This window comes from Crinia signifera, chromosome 8 (assembly GCF_055691185.1).
Source record: "Crinia signifera chromosome 8, ASM5569118v1, whole genome shotgun sequence".
In the NCBI taxonomy this organism is placed as follows: domain Eukaryota; kingdom Metazoa; phylum Chordata; class Amphibia; order Anura; family Myobatrachidae; genus Crinia; species Crinia signifera.
Window position 1 is genome coordinate 157,573,566 of NC_139224.1, and position 18,165 is coordinate 157,591,730.

The 18,165-nt window shown below is 47.9% G+C and overlaps 1 protein-coding gene across 4 annotated transcripts in view; it reads right to left on the reverse strand.

Moving 5' to 3' along the window:
- HPDL (4-hydroxyphenylpyruvate dioxygenase like) overlaps positions 1-11,845 on the reverse strand; it is a 64,201-nt gene extending 52,356 nt beyond the window's left edge. The window contains exons 1-3 of one of the 4 annotated variants that reach the window (XM_083158134.1): positions 11,572-11,835; positions 10,049-10,215; positions 1,941-3,144 (exon numbers count right to left, since the gene is read on the reverse strand). In XM_083158134.1, coding sequence (XP_083014260.1) covers positions 1,975-3,135 — 1,161 coding nt within the window. In that variant the 5' untranslated portion in view covers positions 3,136-3,144; positions 10,049-10,215; positions 11,572-11,835 and the 3' untranslated portion in view covers positions 1,941-1,974. Of the gene's footprint in view, positions 1-1,940; positions 3,145-6,752; positions 6,852-10,048; positions 10,216-11,571 lie in introns of those variants that run through there. The other 3 variants (XR_014454706.1, XM_083158137.1, XM_083158136.1) reach the window with 3 other exon arrangements.
- Positions 11,846-18,165: the final 6,320 nt, after the last annotated feature.

An 18,165-nucleotide genomic window follows, 5' to 3' on the forward strand; every position in this document is an offset into this window, starting at 1 on the left:
ATCATACCCAGCTATGTATGACTTACCTCCCACCCTAATATACTGCACTCTGCCCCCCCCCCCTCCATAATACCCAGCTATGTATGACTCACCTCCCACCCTAATGGACTGCACTCTGCTTTCCTTACCCCCCTGCCCCACCTCCAACATACCCAGCTATGTATGACTTACCTCCCACCCTAAAATACTGCACTCTGCTTACCTCCCCCCCTCCATCACACCCAGCTATGTATGACTTACCTCCCACCCTAATATACTGCACTCTGCCCCCCCCCCCCTCCATAATACCCAGCTATGTATGACTCACCTCCCACCCTAATAGACTGCACTCTGCTTTCCTTACCCCCCCGCCCCACCTCCAACATACCCAGCTATGTATCACTTACCTCCCACCCTAATATACTGCACTCTGCTTTCCTTCCCCCCCCACCTCCATCATACCCAGCTATGTATGACTCACCTCCCACCCTAATATACTGCACTCTGCTTTCCTTCCCCCCCCACCTCCATCATACCCAGCTATGTATGACTTACCTCCCACCCTAATATACTGCACTCTGCTTTACTTACCCCCCTTTATCATACCCAGCTATGTATGACTTACCTCCCACCCTAATATACTGCACTCTGCCCCCCCCCTCCATAATACCCAGCTATGTATGACTCACCTCCCACCCTAATAGACTGCACTCTGCTTTCCTTACCCCCCCCCCGCCCCACCTCCAACATACCCAGCTATGTATGACTTACCTCCCACCCTAATATACTGCACTCTGCTTTACTTACCCCCAATCATCATACCCAGCTATGTATCACTTACCTTCCACCCTAATATACTGCACTCTGCTTACCTCCCCCCTCCATCATACCCAGCTTTATATCACTTACCTCCCACCCTAATATAATGCACTCTGCTTTACTTGCCCCCTTCATCATACCCAGCTATGTATGACTTACCTCCCACCCTAATATACTGCACTCTGCTTTACTTGCCCCCCCTTCATCATACCCAGCTATGTATGACTTACCTCCCACCCTAATATAATGCACTCTGCATCCCCCCCCCTCCATAATACCCAGCTATGTATGACTTACCTCCCACCCTAATATACTGCACTCTGCTTTACTTGCCCCCCCTTCATCATACCCAGCTATGTATGACTCACCTCCCACCCTAATATACTGCACTCTGCTTTCCTTTCCCTGCCTCCAAAAGTGAGGTGGTTGGGGGGGGGGGGGGGGGGGATTAAACCAGGGTAGCCCTCTATATAATGGGTGACCCGGGTTTAATGTGAAAGTGCCGGACCCAGGTAGGTGCCTAAAGGGTATCCTTAACCTTTTGCAATCCATTTTTTGGGGGGGGGGGGGGGGATTCAAACAGTCTGGTTTAAATTAATTGTATTGTTATTGTTCTTATTTTAAAGTGTCTCACCATTGGATCTGCTACTAGCGCTAGGGCTGTTGAGCCTGACTAGACGTTGGACTTGAAAGGGTTAAAATCTGAACTGAAGTGGCAGGGTTTGGGGTCACTATCCCCAAAATGCATGGTGAAACCAACCCTAAAGGGGTTATTCCAGCTGATTCACTCGGATGCGAATTCGCATCCTTGCGGGTCAACCAGATCCCGCCTTGTAAATGGTGGTACGCCAGCCCACCATTCGCCCCCCCCCCCCCCCCGTCACAGGCCCATTAGCATGAGAACACCCAGCGCTCTCATGGGAACTCCCATGAAACGCTGGGCGTTCCCTCCATTCGTGATGGGTGCGTGCATGGCCACACGGACCCTGCGCATGCGTAAAGCAAAAACATCGGCCATGCGAACGAACCTGAATAAGGTCCATAGACCGGTATGTACTCGTCTACCTTGTTAACAGCAAAGAAAATGAAGTAAAGTCATTCAGATATAAATCTGAATAAAAGTTTGAACTTTATTTGCGGTCAATAGATATATTATATATAATAGTACAAGCGGTGTCACTGGGTCAAGGCTTCTGCCTGCTCTTTATGGCTCAACTCATCCATCAGATCCTGCATGGAGCGCCAGAGAGCACGGATATTTCCTTCCCCAAATCCCTGCGCCCCCCTGCGCTCAATCAGCTCCAGGTAGACCGAGTCCTTGGAGAACAGGGGTTCAGTAAAAACTTGTAGAAGGACTTTTTTATTTTTTGCAGTGGAAGAGTCCAGCAAGATCCCGAATGGAGAGAGTTGCTGGGGTACTAACCCAGCGTGGATGATCTCCGCCTGCTTCTGGGAGTCTGTATAGTACGATGGCGGCTGTGCCGCAAAGACAACCCCTTGCTCTGTCCATGACCTGACGGCTTTGAAGATATCGCTTGTAGAGAGACCGATGTGCTGGATCCCTCCAGCCGGGTGATGCTGCAGAAATTGGTCTAACTGATTTATTCCCTGCTGTGGCAAAGATTCTGCCATCACAATCTTGCCCACGTCAGCCTGCCCTGGGCACTCCATAGAGAGTAAGCGAAGACCTATCTGAGAGCCGCTGATTTCTAACCCATGCTTAGGGTCTTCTTCTCTACTGAGAGGGAAGTGTTGGAACCCAAAACAACGTCTGTACCACTCAAGAACACTTGGCGAGGATCCCCGTGGACAGCAGTAAGTGACGTGGTCCACACACGTTAAGTCACCTGTAGCCACCGGATCCTTTTCTAGAAGCGTGAAGCCTGGTAGAAAAGGGGCTGCGCGACGGGTGCGGTCAATTAGAGTGTGGCTCACGTTCCCAAGTATAGACTTTACCACACAGTACGAGACAGAGCCAGCATCATCGTGGAGCTCGGTTGGTGGCACTAGCATGTGGCAGCCCTCCTTGGTCAGAAAACGGCATATGCCTGGCACGTCTTCCACCTCGTAGCTGATATTGCAGGCTGTGTCTGGAGAGGGTGACGGAACCGGAGAATCATAGAGCAGGGGGCAGTTCTTAGGGACTCCCGGTCTGTTTTCATTGACAATGAACACAACTCTTCCGTTTCCTAATGCCATCTGCTGGGGGGCTCTGCCATCTAAGCCGCGGGCAGCGAGGGGCCTGAATCGGTACTTTGTCACCAGGTCTGCGATTACCTTCTCAGCATTGGAAACCTGCAGGGAAATGTGACTCAGCCGGATGAGCGGAGAAGCCATTATTCAGGTCTGTAGATACGAGAGAACAAATTGTGTTTATGGATCGGTATAATGAGACTTAAAACAAATTAGTTTCATAATTGATATCCCTTTACTCCTAAATAGGTATATTATTATCATCCTTTATATGGGGCCACGGGGGCCAGCAGCGCCTTACAGAGGACGTGCACAAAGACAGCATGATCAAAACAAGAAAATTGTGACTAACAGTACCGAATATTGCAGGCAGTGACATCACAAGTGGGGGATGCAGGAAGCCCCTGGGTGTCTCCTTCTGAGGGGAACAGAATGGGCCCCCACATCTAAATCAGGCTTCCGTTGTGGCAGATTAGAGATATGGACAAAGTTTTCTTTGTCTCAACAACAAAACATTTGTTCTGTCGGTGGGGTTTTCTAGGTGTCAGCCCTGAGTGCTAGACAAATATATATGATAGGTAATACACGCGCTCCAACAGAACCTCTTCTACAGGCACCTCGTGCTACATTCTGCATGGCCCTCGTTAACAGTCTGCTACATTGTCTGTGCATGCAGACTACGGAGGAGGTTGTATATGACCCGCAGGAGCGTGCGTCGGCTATCGGGTGCAGCATACACGCCGTGCAATACAATGAGCGATGTCATTTAGAAGGGATAACATGAGCATTATTGCTCGTTTTATCGCACCATGTGTACATACCATAAAGCTGGCCATGCACCTAAAGATTCATCTGGTAATGTGTGGAGCAAAGGACAATCACCCATTTGCTCACGAATGCTGAAAAGCAGACAGTGGTCATTCATACAAATTGGTTCAAATGTTTTTTTGGTACTTGTGTATTTTGGCGGCGCCCATCGCATTGCTTACAATGTTAAATGCACCCCCACGCCACACACACACACCCCCCCCCCCCCACACTATAAACGTGAACCCGAAGCGTGGCGACGGGCGGCGGTACGCGTCCTCCGACCTTTCCATACCCCCACTATCCACGTCGGCGTGGAGTTGAGAATATAAAGTGTGGCGAGCGCAGCGAGCGGACGCGGACACCTGTGAAGCCCGCGAGGGGACGCGTATACCTGTGAAGGTATCCGCGTCCGCTCGCCACGCTTCGGGCTCGGTGGCTCGCTGCGCTCGCTAAACTTTCTATTCTCAACTCCACGTCGACGTGGATAGTGGGGGTATGAAAAGGTTGGAGGACGCGTACCGCCACCCCTCGCGGGCTCGCTGCGCTCGCCACGCTTTGGGTTCACGTTTATAGTGGGGAGGTGGCGTGGGGGTGCATTTAACATTGTAAGCACCCATTAGGGAGCTTAGAAGCACCCTTTAGGGTGCTTATACAATCTTTTATCGCATAGGGGGCAAAAATCGCATCGCATCGCATGCCATCGGGTGCATGGCATGTGATGCGATGTACACATCGCGCGATGGAGATCGGGGGCGCCGCCAAAATACACAAGTACCGTTTTTTTTTATCCAATTGTCTTCATCTGTTTTCCAGCATTTGGAAGCCAATGGGTGATTGTACTTTGCTCCCATGAGTTTGAAGAAACTCAGGGAGCCCGTGGTGTGCTCCCAACACCCAGTGCAGTGACCTACATACATACTTATGGACCCTCTCCCAAAGGAGAAGGGCCCCGTTACTCCCCTAACCCCTCTCAGCCATAAGGCCGAAGAGGGGGAAAAAGGAATCGGTGGGTCCTCTTCGCCGAAGCTCAGAGAGACCCTCTTTCCTCAACCCCCGGAAGGGTTAGGACGGTGGATCCTCCGCACCCGAAGGTTTGGAGAGACCCGCAGTAGGCTTCCCTCTGCCTTGGAAGCCTACTGCGGGTCTTGCCCATAAGGATCATACACACAGCCCAAAAAAACGTGACAAAACAACAAAAAAACAGAAAACGTGAAAAGGCCGGGGTGGGGGTGTGAAAAATTGTCCTACCCCAGCCAAAAGGCCCAGGGTGAGGACATGAAGCGCTATCCTAGAGGGAAAGTGTGCAGTGCAAGTGCCATACTTTTGCATAGTGATATGGGGATCACCAGTGCAGGTTCAGGCACCACCCGGGTTTACCCAGAGGAACAGTGCAGCCTCGGACTCCAGGCAGCCAGACAGTCAGATGCTCCAGATACTACACTTGATCTTAGCCAAATGGCCAAGAAGTGATTGTCCTTTGCTCTTATACATTACCAGATTTTTGTTCCCACCAGACAGATTCATCTTTATGGGTGGTGAGGTGTACTGGTGCAACCCCCCGATCCTTTAAGGTCATGTCAGGGGGACCAGGGATATTAAATGTGTAAAACATTTCTACATGCTTAATTTCCATAACCCGCCATCAGATCATCGATGGCCACGAATCAGCAAAACCGGTTGGTGGATCGCAGCTTGGTCTGTTGGTTTTTGGGCCCCTTAGTTTAACACAGGTGACTGCATGGGAAGTCCAGGATTAGACCACCTAGCTAGTGCACAGGTGCAGCCATTACACATCTCCCAGCCTGTCACATCTCCCAGACCACCCAGCTGGTGCACAGGTGCAGTCATTACTGTCACATCTCCCAAAGCACCTAGCTGGTGCACAGGTGCAGTCATTACTTTTTGTCACATCTCCCAGACCACCTAGCTGGTGCACAGGCAAAGTCATTACTAACTGTCACATTTTCAAACATGTGATGCATTCATACGTAACTGACACATCCTACTGTACAGGTGGCCTTGAAAATATAAACTGGTGGTGGTTCTCAAGGACTGATTTGGCCATCCCTGCGCCAGTTCATGTGATATTTATGTATGTTTGTGTGTGTGTGTGGATAATTATGTATATATCTATATATATATGTGTGTGTATATGGGATTTATATGTGTATTATATAGTGTGTGTATAGATCTTTATATTCTATATAATGGGGTACACGAGAAGAAAAAAAGAGTTGTATGTTAAGACGCACACCTTTTTTTCCAAAAAATTTTGATATTTTAGGGAATATTTTCTTTTTTAAAAATGTCCTTCTGGTTTTTCTTTTATTGTGTGAAACTAGAGGACATGCGGACTCTTAGACACTGTGAAATTATAGAGGTTAAAAATGACATACACTTAACAACATAACCATATAGTGAGACAAAGAAATTTAAGAGTGAAAGAAATAGAATTTTTTTAAAAAGTAGGTACTGAGCTGTGGTTGTTAATATAGTTATTTAGTGGCTTTCACCGTCTGGGATAAGTGCTGGTATATTTGTCCTTTTTTGGCTTTTATTGCCTATATCATATATCACTGCTCTGTTCTTAATACAGAGCCCAGCTTATTATCACCTCTCGGGTGGCTTATAGAAATGACCAGTATTATTCTTCACAATAGACTCTATCTTATGTCTCCTTCACATGGGTTCACAGTGACCCTGACAGTATATAATCACTGAGAGAGAGTAGGTCGCAATGGGTCGCACTTTAGGTAGGAGCCAATGTAATGTGATTTTTGGCTGTATGTTTTTATTACATATGTCCCGCTCTGAGTTATTGGCACAGAGCCTGGCTCTCCATCTATTCCCAAAGAATGTTATATAAAACCCTCCTCCTGCCTTGTGTATTCTATATAATGGCACAGATGGATAATATATACAATCTGTCTATGTATGTGATATCCCCTCACCTTGCTAATCACATGCAGAAACGTCATTCATTCTCTCAATGTTACACTGGAACTCCCAGTACTGCCTTGAGGTGGGAGCTACCATTGCACTGACAGGGAGGGGTGTCAGCCATATCTTTCAGGGAATCCAGCTGTGAGATATGGGTCGTACAGAATGAATGTACTAGAAACATTATGTTATATATTTTTCTATGGTACTATAACTCACACGTTTATGGTATATTCTAGCTGGTAACTCAGGCTTCATGCCCCCTGACCCCTCCCCCTGTGCTGGTTGGAACTTCCCGACAGAGTCATCACTGCTGCTGCTGGTAACCTTGTGTAACTTAGGGAAGTGCTATTATTTCTGGTGGGACTGTGGGTACGCAGGCAAGGCACCTTTTATTTTTCAACTATTGTGGAACCACAAGTACCAGCAAGCCCAGTTAGCTGTCAATCACAACTTGCTGCTTAAGATGTACAGCCAACATAATAAGTCTGAGCCCCCTTCACACTGAGCAGCAAATTACAGGGTTAAAAATGTCAACCCGGTAATTTGCTGAATTGCATAGGTATTTCTTGAGTGTAAAAGGGTCAACCCGGGTCACCGACCCTGGTAAAGACCAGGGATTTAAGACCCGGGTTGGCCCTTTCACACTGAAGAAATTACTGGGTAGAACTGCTTCACCCAGTAGGGTAGGTAAATTGATGTTCATTGTGAAAGGGGTAAAAAACACAAACAGTCAGCTGTATTTCCAAAATACATATATTCAAGTCAAGGGTTTTCAAACTCGGTCCTCAGGACACCACACAGTTCACGTTTTCCAGGTTACCCAGCAGGAGCACAGGTGCATTCATTACTCATTGACATATTTTAAAATATCCACAGGTGGAGCTAATTATTTCACTTGTGATTCTGTGAGGAGACCTGGAAAACATGCACTGTGTGGGGTCCTGAGGACCAACTTTGAGAAACAGTGTTCAAGGTAATACAAAATACAGGATAAGAACACCCATTCATAAGTCTTCTAATTATTTACATACCCGTATCTACTTATATAACAAACACAAACTATTCACAAACCTAAGCAACTAATACACATACAGTACTGTACACTGGTAGAATACATGAGGGTAAATGTGTAGCTACCTTTTTTGAAAGTCTCAAGCTGTTCAGTCACCAGAACAATATCTTTCCAACCAGCCAACTAGTAGTATATATTATCAATACAGAGCTTAGATAACTCCTCCCACTTCTCAGTTGGGTGCCGCTTCCACGAACAGGACAGAACACCTGGCTGGTTTGCGCTAGTTGGATGACATCATCAGCTGATGAGTCATCAGTCATTGCCTAAATACCATGGAAACCAGTCAAGCTGGATAGCAATACTGCGTACAGCACTGATACAATATCCAAAACAACCTGTATACATAAAAGCAATACCAAATAGCTGCAAGCAACTTAACATTCCTCCACTCTAGGGATGGCCATCAACAATCAATGTTTCAAAATCATTGATGGTTCATGGCCGATGTCAAATACTTTTGCCATCGATGGGGGAGAACCAGATGGTTTCCCTCCATTGATGGAATGTTTCGAAATCATTGATGGTTCATGGCCGATGTCAAATACTTTAGCCATCGATGGGGGAGAACCAGATGGTTTCCCTCCATTGATGGAATGTTTCGAAATCATTGATGGTTCATGGCCGATGTCAAATACTTTTGCCATCGATGGGGGAGAACCAGATGGTTTCCCTCCATTGATGGAATAGCAAAACAATGTTGTTGTTTTTTTAAAGCGGCGGGGCACTGAACATAGTTCCGCCCCTGACACACGTGAAGCCCCACCCCCTGTGTTTTGATTGGCCCACAGGTCAATCAATTAAATACAATGGATGTCCTTCAATATGTAAAAATATCGATGGTCATCCAGTGCATAGTTAAGCACTGTCCATGGTCCGTTGCAGAATTGCCATCGATGGCAATGGCAACGATGGTCATCCAACTCCACTCAACAGTCTAGTGTTCCTATACACAAAACAAATACTTTTGGTTAAGGGCCCTACACATGGAGAGATTTGTGCCAGAGATTCAGCATGAGAGGTTTCCCTTAAAGTGAATGGCTCAGATGATGGGCCCACACACAGAGAGATTTGTGCCAGAGATTTATAATGAAGAGATTCAGCATGAGAGATTTCAAATCTCACAGAAAGTGTTTGGAATAAAAAAAAAAAAAAATGTCTTCAAATTTAAATAATGGGTTTAAATTTATAATGAGTAGGGGTCCCCCGTATTTTAGGGACCAGCATCAGGATCCACTAGCAGGGGGTGTAATGCCATAGCCAGGGGACATGCTTGACGGGGTTCCGTGGCCAAAGCATTACCCACCCTAACTTTTTTTTTACTCCACTGATGTATGAGGGGGACCCAGACCACCACAGCCACCTCTTGGGAGGTGCCGCAGGTGGGGTATGGGATGCGGGGTCCACGGGTGGGGGAGGGGCGTTGGGTGTGCCGCGGTTTGGGGAGGGGGTGTAAGTGCCGCGGGTGGGGGTGGAGGGGTCGAAAGTGCTGCATCGCCTACTCAGAAGACCCTGCACACGCCACACATGCAGAAGATGAGCAGGAGCCTCTGAGCTACTGCTCTTAATTATCTGACCGGACCACACACACACACACACACACACACAGAGTTACATGCATTTTCTGAGAGATTTACTAAAATAGCTCAGAAAATGCCTAAATGTCGCCCTGTTTAAGTGTCTAATGGGACCTGCTCACTCATAGGTGATATCACCATACTTGCCTACTTTTGAAAACTTGAATGCTCCACGCCACTGAGAGGGTGTGTCATGCTCCGCCCAGGGGGTGTGTCTAAAGACGTACCTATTGCCACTAGGGGGTGTGCCCTACAGTAGCAGAAGAAAACTCTGGAACGCTCTGGGCCTGATTCAGATGTGGATGCTGCATTATATGTTTTAAAGAAAATATTTCTGCCTCTCTTGCTGCCTATCCTGAGACACAGAGAGAAGAAAAGAGAGAGAGAATGCATGTGTAAGCGACAGAGGGGCAGAGTGTGTGAGACAGAGGTGGGAGAGAGAGTGGGAATGTGTGTGAGAGGGAGAGTGTGAGGAATTAAAAGAGTTTGTGAGAGAGACAGACAGGGAGAAAGGGCGACCATTTGCATGCACCAGTAGCGTAAGGTCCTTGACGGAAGCAAGATAAATGTTGGTCTACCCCAGTCCCCTCACCAATATATACACAGTATCTATATACACACATAGACACCTCTGTCACTCAATACAAACACACACCTCTGTCCCACAGATGTGTCACAGCTCCTGATGTGTGTCCTGGTCCCCTCAAGGGGTGGCTTGTGGGTCGTCTGGCTACTGTGAGAGGTGGCTTGCGGGTCGTCTGGCTACTGTGAGAGGTGGCTTGCAGGTCGTCGGGCTCCTGTGAGAGGTGGCTTGTGGGTCGGCTGTTAAAAAACGTAAAACTAAAATCACCTAAACGACAGGGGGGCACATTCATTGGTGATCCCACTAAATTTGGCTCTGCCACTCAACACAAACACATTTTTCACTCATGCAAACCCACACACCTCACACTTAACACACATCATTCTATTAAAAACCCTCACTTAAATATACCACATACCTGTTTCACTAAAAACACACATGCACATACACCTTTTACTGCACACACACACCTGTCACTTTAAAAAAACATACATACACCTCATTCACTTATAAGCATCAATCACAGGCCTCATAAAAAAATTAAAAACGTGCAGTACATGCACCGTTATATTACACACATCCCCATATTACAGCCATTACATTATGCACACCAGCCCCCCCCCCCCCATATTACAGTCTGTCCACATAACCATACCATTATATTACATTATTCACATCAGCCCCTGGCCCTCCCCCCCCCCCCCCCCCCAGATACTGTGATACATTACACACACACCCACACACTGTGATACATTATACACCCTTCCCCCCACACACACACTGTGATACATTATGCACCCTTCCCCCTCCACACACACTGATACATTATGCACCCTTCCCCCTCCACACACAGTGATACATTATACACCCCCCCCACACACACTGTGATACATTATACACCCTTCCCCCCACACACTGTGGTACATTATACCCCCCCCCACACACACACACACACACACACACACACACACACACACACACACAGTGATACATTATGCACCCTTCCCCCTCCACACACACTGTGATACATTATACACCCCCCTCCACACACACTGTGATACATTATACACCCCCCCCCACACACACACACACTGATGTGATACATTATGCACCCTTCCCCCTCCACACACACTGTGATACATTATACACCCCCCCACACACACACTGTGATACATTATACACCCCCCACACACACACACACACACACACACACTGTGATACATTATACACCCTTCCCCCCACACACTGTGATACATTATACACCCCCCCCCCACCCACACACACTGTGATACATTATGCACCCTTCCCCCTCCACACACACTGTGATACATTATACACCCCCCCCCCACACACACACACACACACACTGTGATACATTATACACCACACACACACAGTGATACATTATACACCCCCCCCCCCCCACACACACACACACACACACACACAGTGATACATTATACACCCCCCCCCACACACACACACACACACTGTGATACATTATACCCCACACACACACACACACACACACACACACACACTGTGATACATTATGCGCATTATACACAGCCTCCCTGTCCCCAGTACACACTCACATGTGTTGTGTTGCGCCTTCCTTGGAGGAGCAGGGACTTCCTGGTGAAGATCTGAGGGAAGCAGCTCACAGCAGCACAGGAGCAGGGAAGGAGAGCAGGACTGGCCTGATGGACGAAGCGCAAGACTGGCCTGTGATGGATAGAACCTGAACCTGAGCCTCCTGCCTTGCTCAGTGTTTGTGGTGGGCGGGGCTAGCCTCCGGGAAGTCCCGATGCACAGCCTCAGCTCAGAGTGACTTCCTGCACTGCAGCTCGGCCACCAAACCCCGCGGTGGCCTGCTGCGATGTGCTAAGCTCTCTGTGCTAGCCCCGCCCACCACGGATTTTTAACGGAGGGGTCCCAAAACCGGGAGGGGTCTTGCGGGGCAGCGGGAGGCTCCTGTAAAAATCGGGAGCCGGTAGGCAAGCCTGGATCATATCACACCAGCTACTAATACAGCAAGTATTTATATGCAGATACATACATATGTATCATATTTAGAAAAGAAGGCATTCAAAAAGAACTTTAAAATAAAACTTATTTTATGGACAGTACATTCTGTCCCAGTACAGGTTCATGAACTGAGGGACTAATTTATTTAGCCTGCTAAAGTGATAAAGTGGCCAGTGATGGCCAGTGGTGCAAGTAAGGGGGTATGTTGTGGTTCGGCGGCGTACCTCTAAAAAATATGTTGCCAAACTGCTAAATGTCCAGGATTTCTGCTCACAGATCAGGCCCGCCACATGACAAATCGGATGGCAGACCGTGGGCAGACTCATATTTAAATGTTTATACTTTTTGCACAAAGAGCTGATTTGGTCCACCTATAGAAAAAAAAAATTTAAATCTGCTCTGGAATGGCACTAAGCTGTTGATCTTCCAAGACTCTTTGGCTGAGGATGCAAGGGCCGAAATGACTTCTCCCCCCTCTGCACTTGCTTAGTGAAGGCCAACAAGAAGTTTGCTCTCCTTTTCCCAGCCCGTCTGTGGCAGGTATTCAATGCCGGTGCGAGCGGCCGGCGAGGGGGTTAAACTGCGAGGATCACAGAAAACCAGTGATTCTCGCAGTTTAACCCCCGCGCCGGCCGCTCGCACTATGCAACGTTCCAGGGGAATCCTCGCCGTCACAGAACGGTGAGGATTCCCCTAAACTGCGAGAGCCGCGGCTAGTGCAGCAAACTCGCAGCTTTTGGAGGCACATAAGCCAATTCTCCCTCGCTCAAAAAACGGAGCGAGGGGGAATTTGCGTATGAGGGGGGGTCAGTTGAATACTGACAGGGTGAGAGGTGACTGCGAGCAAAAAGTCCTGTCACCGCTCGCCCACGGCATTGAATATATGCCATAGATGTATATTCTCAGGAACCTCTTCCAAAGATTTCAGCACAGTTGCTGCCGCTGACACGTACCTCCTGGAGGATGCCCGGTCCTCTTTTGTCCTGGCTGACCCCGGCGCTGCCTTATAAATAATCCAACCTTATGTGTTATGTATTTCCCCACTGCTTCAGATGACTGCCATGTTCCGTTTTACACCTTAGCGAAGCTTTAGATTCGGTCACGGATTATTATACGTCACCTATACCTGGTATCCCCAGGGATGCCTGTTATGCACCAGGATGTTGACTGAGTCTATATACAGTATATTTGTTTTATTCGTACGCTGTTCTCTCACATGTTTCATATTGTGTTCATGTATTGACTTTGCATGTAATTATTGCTCCATATTGCTTTAATTCCATACTTTAATTCTGTCGTTGCTAGCATTACCTAATGCTCAGATATGCCTGCAGTTTATTACCACTTTCCTTTTAACATTATTTGATGGTGTTTATGCCGTCAACTATATTATTTTGAAGGCTGGGGTGAATCTCGAGTACAGATGCTCATCGTGAGTTATCCTCATATGCACCCCGGTACCCAGTGGATTTTGACCCTACTGATTACCCCAGTACCTCACAGCACTGAGGTCGGGATGCAGTCATTTGGTCTACAGCATGATGGTCGACAGTCATTAGGTCGACACCATTAGGTCAACATGGGTCTAGGTTGACAGGTCGTTAGTTCGATAGGTCGTTAATTCGTTTGACGGGTCATTAGTTAGACAGTGTCTAGGTCGACAGTCAAAAGGTGAACATGGGGTTTTTCACAGTTTTTTGAGCCGAAATGTGCCGACAGGCGGTATTTGATGCCCTACCATCCACTAGGGTGTGGTGGGAGAATAAAATAGTGTGCCATGTGCAGCGAGGCACCGTGCCTGACGCATTGCGAGCACAGCGACCGATTAATAACCTGCGCGCAGATTATTACTCGGCGGAAGATACAGAGCCGTGACCTAAAGCCTATAACTCTGCAGTGGTCCTAACACCGGCCCCTACATTTTATAGAACTAATCGCAAGAAAGTTAGAGCTTTGTAACAGAATAGTATTAGTAAGGATTATAAATGACAGTTATGTGTACACATACATATGGGGTTTAGGGATGGAAGATGTTTTATTGTATGTGGGAGATAACTGAATTATGCACTTCTGATCTTTATGTAAGCCACTATGTATTCAGCCACTAAGGCCGGCCTACAGCCATGACTACATTTTGAAATGAGATGTTTGTTACTTATTTTTCTATCCAATAAAGTTTTTCATTTTGTAACAAAGTATTTTATAACAGCGTTTTTGGAAGATCCGTTCATGGGCCCTTATTCTGGTTCACTCACAGAGGCAACTTCCTTCTCATGGACAAAACCATGTGCTCTGCAGGTGGGGCAGATGTTACTTGTGCAGAGAGAATTATATTTGGGTGGGGTTTTACTTCAAAGTGAGATCTATATTGCAGTGTAAAAATAAAGCAGCCAGTATTTACCCTGCACAGAAACAAAATGACTCACCCAAACCTAACTCTCTCTGCATGAATTGTTGTCTAACTTATTGCAAGGCCAACGCCCCCCACCCCCCTACCATCATTACCTTGTTAAATGCTATTGACGGCTCTATTGCAAATTCGGGGAAGACAATTTCAGCTGTATCACATGATTTCTACTCCTCCCTATACTGCCCAGCACAGATTAATCACACAGCAAAGTCACATTTCTGGTCCACTGTTTCCCAACCTACCCTGACCATTCACCAGACTCGGAAGGGTCCAAACACTGTGCCGTGGAGATCACGCAAAGCCCTCTGAATAGCCGTCCAGCGGTCCTCAGCGGGGATGCAGCTCCTTCCAATGGCCTCAGGATAGGGTCCGTTCGGTGGTGTTCATTCAGCTTAAGCGCGCTTTTGGGCAGGAATTGCCCTTCATCAGAAGTGTCTGATTGGAAGGAGCTGCATCCCCACTGAGGACCGCTGGACGGCTATTCAGAGGCCTTTGCGTGATCTCCACGGCACAGTGTTTGGATCCTGTCACCCTAAGGGGTATTTTGCCTGCTTTTATCGATCACATGTGAGTGTAACCAATAAATGTTATTTTTATCTTAAAAAAAAACGGTGTTGCACTATATGCCTTTTATCGAGTCCTTAGGGAAAGCATATTTGAAGGACCATGTTGGATTGACAAAGAGATAAAGACCCATTGATATGCGCATTTACTCCTATGGAATGTGAGTGACCTGAATAAAAACAGCACCATTCTCTCACATTTAAATATTGCTGCACAATGGTCTTTTTTCTTGTTTGAGTTTTCTTTTAGATCTAACGAAACTCCATTATAGAGTGTACTTACCATTGTGTAAGTGGTTTTACATTTATCTTGTGTGCAAACTCGCCAGTGGATTCACAAATAACTTTTGTTGCATTCACCAGACTCCCCTTATGCGATTTCTGCCGATTTTTGGTCATGGAAACGTGCAAATTCTGGTAATGGAAATGTGCGATTTTTACACAATGTGCGGTTTTTGGTCATAATTTAAAAAAAAACGCTGTGGGGTCCCCACACTTGAGCCAAAACAGCCCCAGACTCCTTGAGCCGGTCCTGGTGGACAAAAAAACTGGGGGTCCCCCATATTTTGGACCCAGCACCGGGCTCCAACAGCCAGCGTTGTCATGCCACAGCCGGGGGACATTGTTTATACAAGGTCCCCTGGCCGTACTATGAGCACCATGGCTCTGGACGGGATCTGTGGGGGATTCAGAAGCCCCCCCCCCCATTAATGGTGGATCCCCTGTCCAAGGCTGGAGTCCAGTGCTGTCCCCAGCAGCCCAGGACCATAGGCGCTGGGCTGATGTAGTGGTTTTGGAAGCACTCTACTCCTTATTACAGACTTAACTCTGATGCCGTGTTGCTGCTTAATCCCTGTAGAGAGTATGGTGTTGTACACATTAGCTACATGTGAGTCTGACATTTCTCACACTCTACTCATAGAGAAGCCTTTTTTTGTCTCCTTCCACCATTTCTGCACCATTCGCAAATGTAGGATGAGCAGTACAAGTAAAGATGGTAATGCAGGGCCGTCTTTGTGTATGGGCTTAATGGGCACTTGCCCAGGGGCCCCAGGTGTATACGGGCCCTATGCTGATAAGTGAGGATCCCCTTTTTCCAGGGATACCAGAATTTTGAAAATCGGCCCTGGGGAACTGGAGATATCCAACTTCAAAGCAGCAGTCCACATCTGACCTGTTAATTGCATTTCCCAGTCATATTTCTCAGGTTCTCTCTGACTTATGTAGGGTACACACCAGGACGACCACCGTCGTCCACGACCGATAGACGACCATGGAACGATTTCCCTTGGACTTCCCGGGAGCTCCCAGGCAGTCCCCAGCAAACGATTAGCAAAAATTGTGTTTTTTTTGCGGAACGATCTAGATCCGATCCCGATGCGCCCACGATGGTCGTTAAGACGGTCGGATCGGTGGTTTTTGTGTTTTTGCAAGAACACATGCGACCGTCGTCAGATTGGCCTTTAAAATTTGAGTGAAGGGGCTGGACTAGCAGAGGGGGATAGGACTAGCAGAGGGGGATAGGAATAGCAGCAGCCATTTTAAACCAGTGTATTTCTGCTTTGTTACTAGTGAGGCTTGGTTTATACCTGCTGAACGCTGGACATAGCTATTTACACATTACTTTGTTTTGCCTGCCATTACAAAGTGTCTTTTAACCCTGCACTATGGAGAATGCAGTGATGGGTAGTCACCAGCAACAGTACCTGCTCTATTATGCAGTGCTTAAGCTCAGGCGTCAGAGAGCCCAGCGCAGGAGAGAAAGATCATGCTGGACAAAGCAGTGGCTACTTCAGCGTCAGACTCGTTCGCACATGCCACTGCTCAGGGACATCAGGGAAAATAACCCAGACGATTTTCGTAACTTCTTGAGGATGGATGATGCCACATTCCAGGAATTGCTGCGTCTGGTGACTCCCCACATCGAGAAGCAGGATACCAAGTATCGCATGGCTATCCCTGCTGAGGAACGGCTGGTGGTGACCCTGAGGTTTCTGGCGACAGGACGGTCTCTTGCTGACCTAAAGTTTGGATCCCTCATCTCCCCGCAAGCTTTGGGCCTCATCATCCCGGAGACCTGCAAAGCCATTGTGAAGGTGCTGCAGTACCAGTATTGCAAGGTAAGGATGAAATATACACCGTACACTTTATTGTGCAAACAAAATATTTTTATTTATAATTTAGGCCTAGGACAGAAACAGGTTTTTTAGGCCTTTCATAGGTAAAACATGTAAAATAGTAAATAGATTTGGGGGCGTGGCCTGGACGCTGATGGAGTAGGCAGCAGATCCTTTGTGCTCCCTCAAAAAATCCTGCAAAATATCCTGTATTGCCTGCCATCAAGGATCCTGACACCTGCTATGTGTGTGTGATACCCCGCTCACCGTTCTGCACCAACGCTGCTTGCTCTCCAGGGCTGTGTGTCTGTGGGATTGGAGGTTGGAGAGACCGCGGCCTACATCCATGCCGAGCTCCGGGCACTGCTGCTGATCCCCTGCGCCCCTGAGGTATTGCTGCGACGCTGCCGCTGCCCCTCTGGAGTCGCGGCGGGTGGGAGAGACGGGTGCCGGCCACTCTCTGTTCACTGAGCGGAGAGAGTGGGAAGCGCTCCCGTCAGGGTAGTGCTGCTGCGGGCCGCGCAGGGAGTGCCGGCGCCATCTTGCCCGCGCGACTCCGGGGTTGTGGCATTTGCGGCACAGTTCTCCTGCACCCAGCTGAAGCTGCCTCTCCGGGCTTAACCCCGAGCACTCAGTGACCTCTTGGCGGGTGAGTGCTGCGGAAACCTGGTGACCACAGCTAAATACGATCTCCCTTACATAAGTGGAGGACAGACCTGGGCAGTAACTCCCTACTGCTACACTGGCCCCTTATCAGCGCTCTCCAGACCTATATCCAGAAAGTGCTCTCCGATCAAGCTACTGTTGAAGGTGGGAGTGTGAGACATCTTGCTACTGCTTTTATGGATGCAACATTGAGGCGTGCTAGCCGTCTCTATATACACTTGCATATACACTTGCAGTTACCCAGTGGCTTAAGATGGAAGCTTCCCTGCACTGTATTTTGCAGGCTATTACATCCTCGGCCGATAGGCTTGTGGTCAGGCTGACTGAGATAAAGGGATTTTTGTAAGAACTTACCGTTCGAATCCCTTTCTCTGATATGGTCCTGGTGACACAGCTCAACACTGG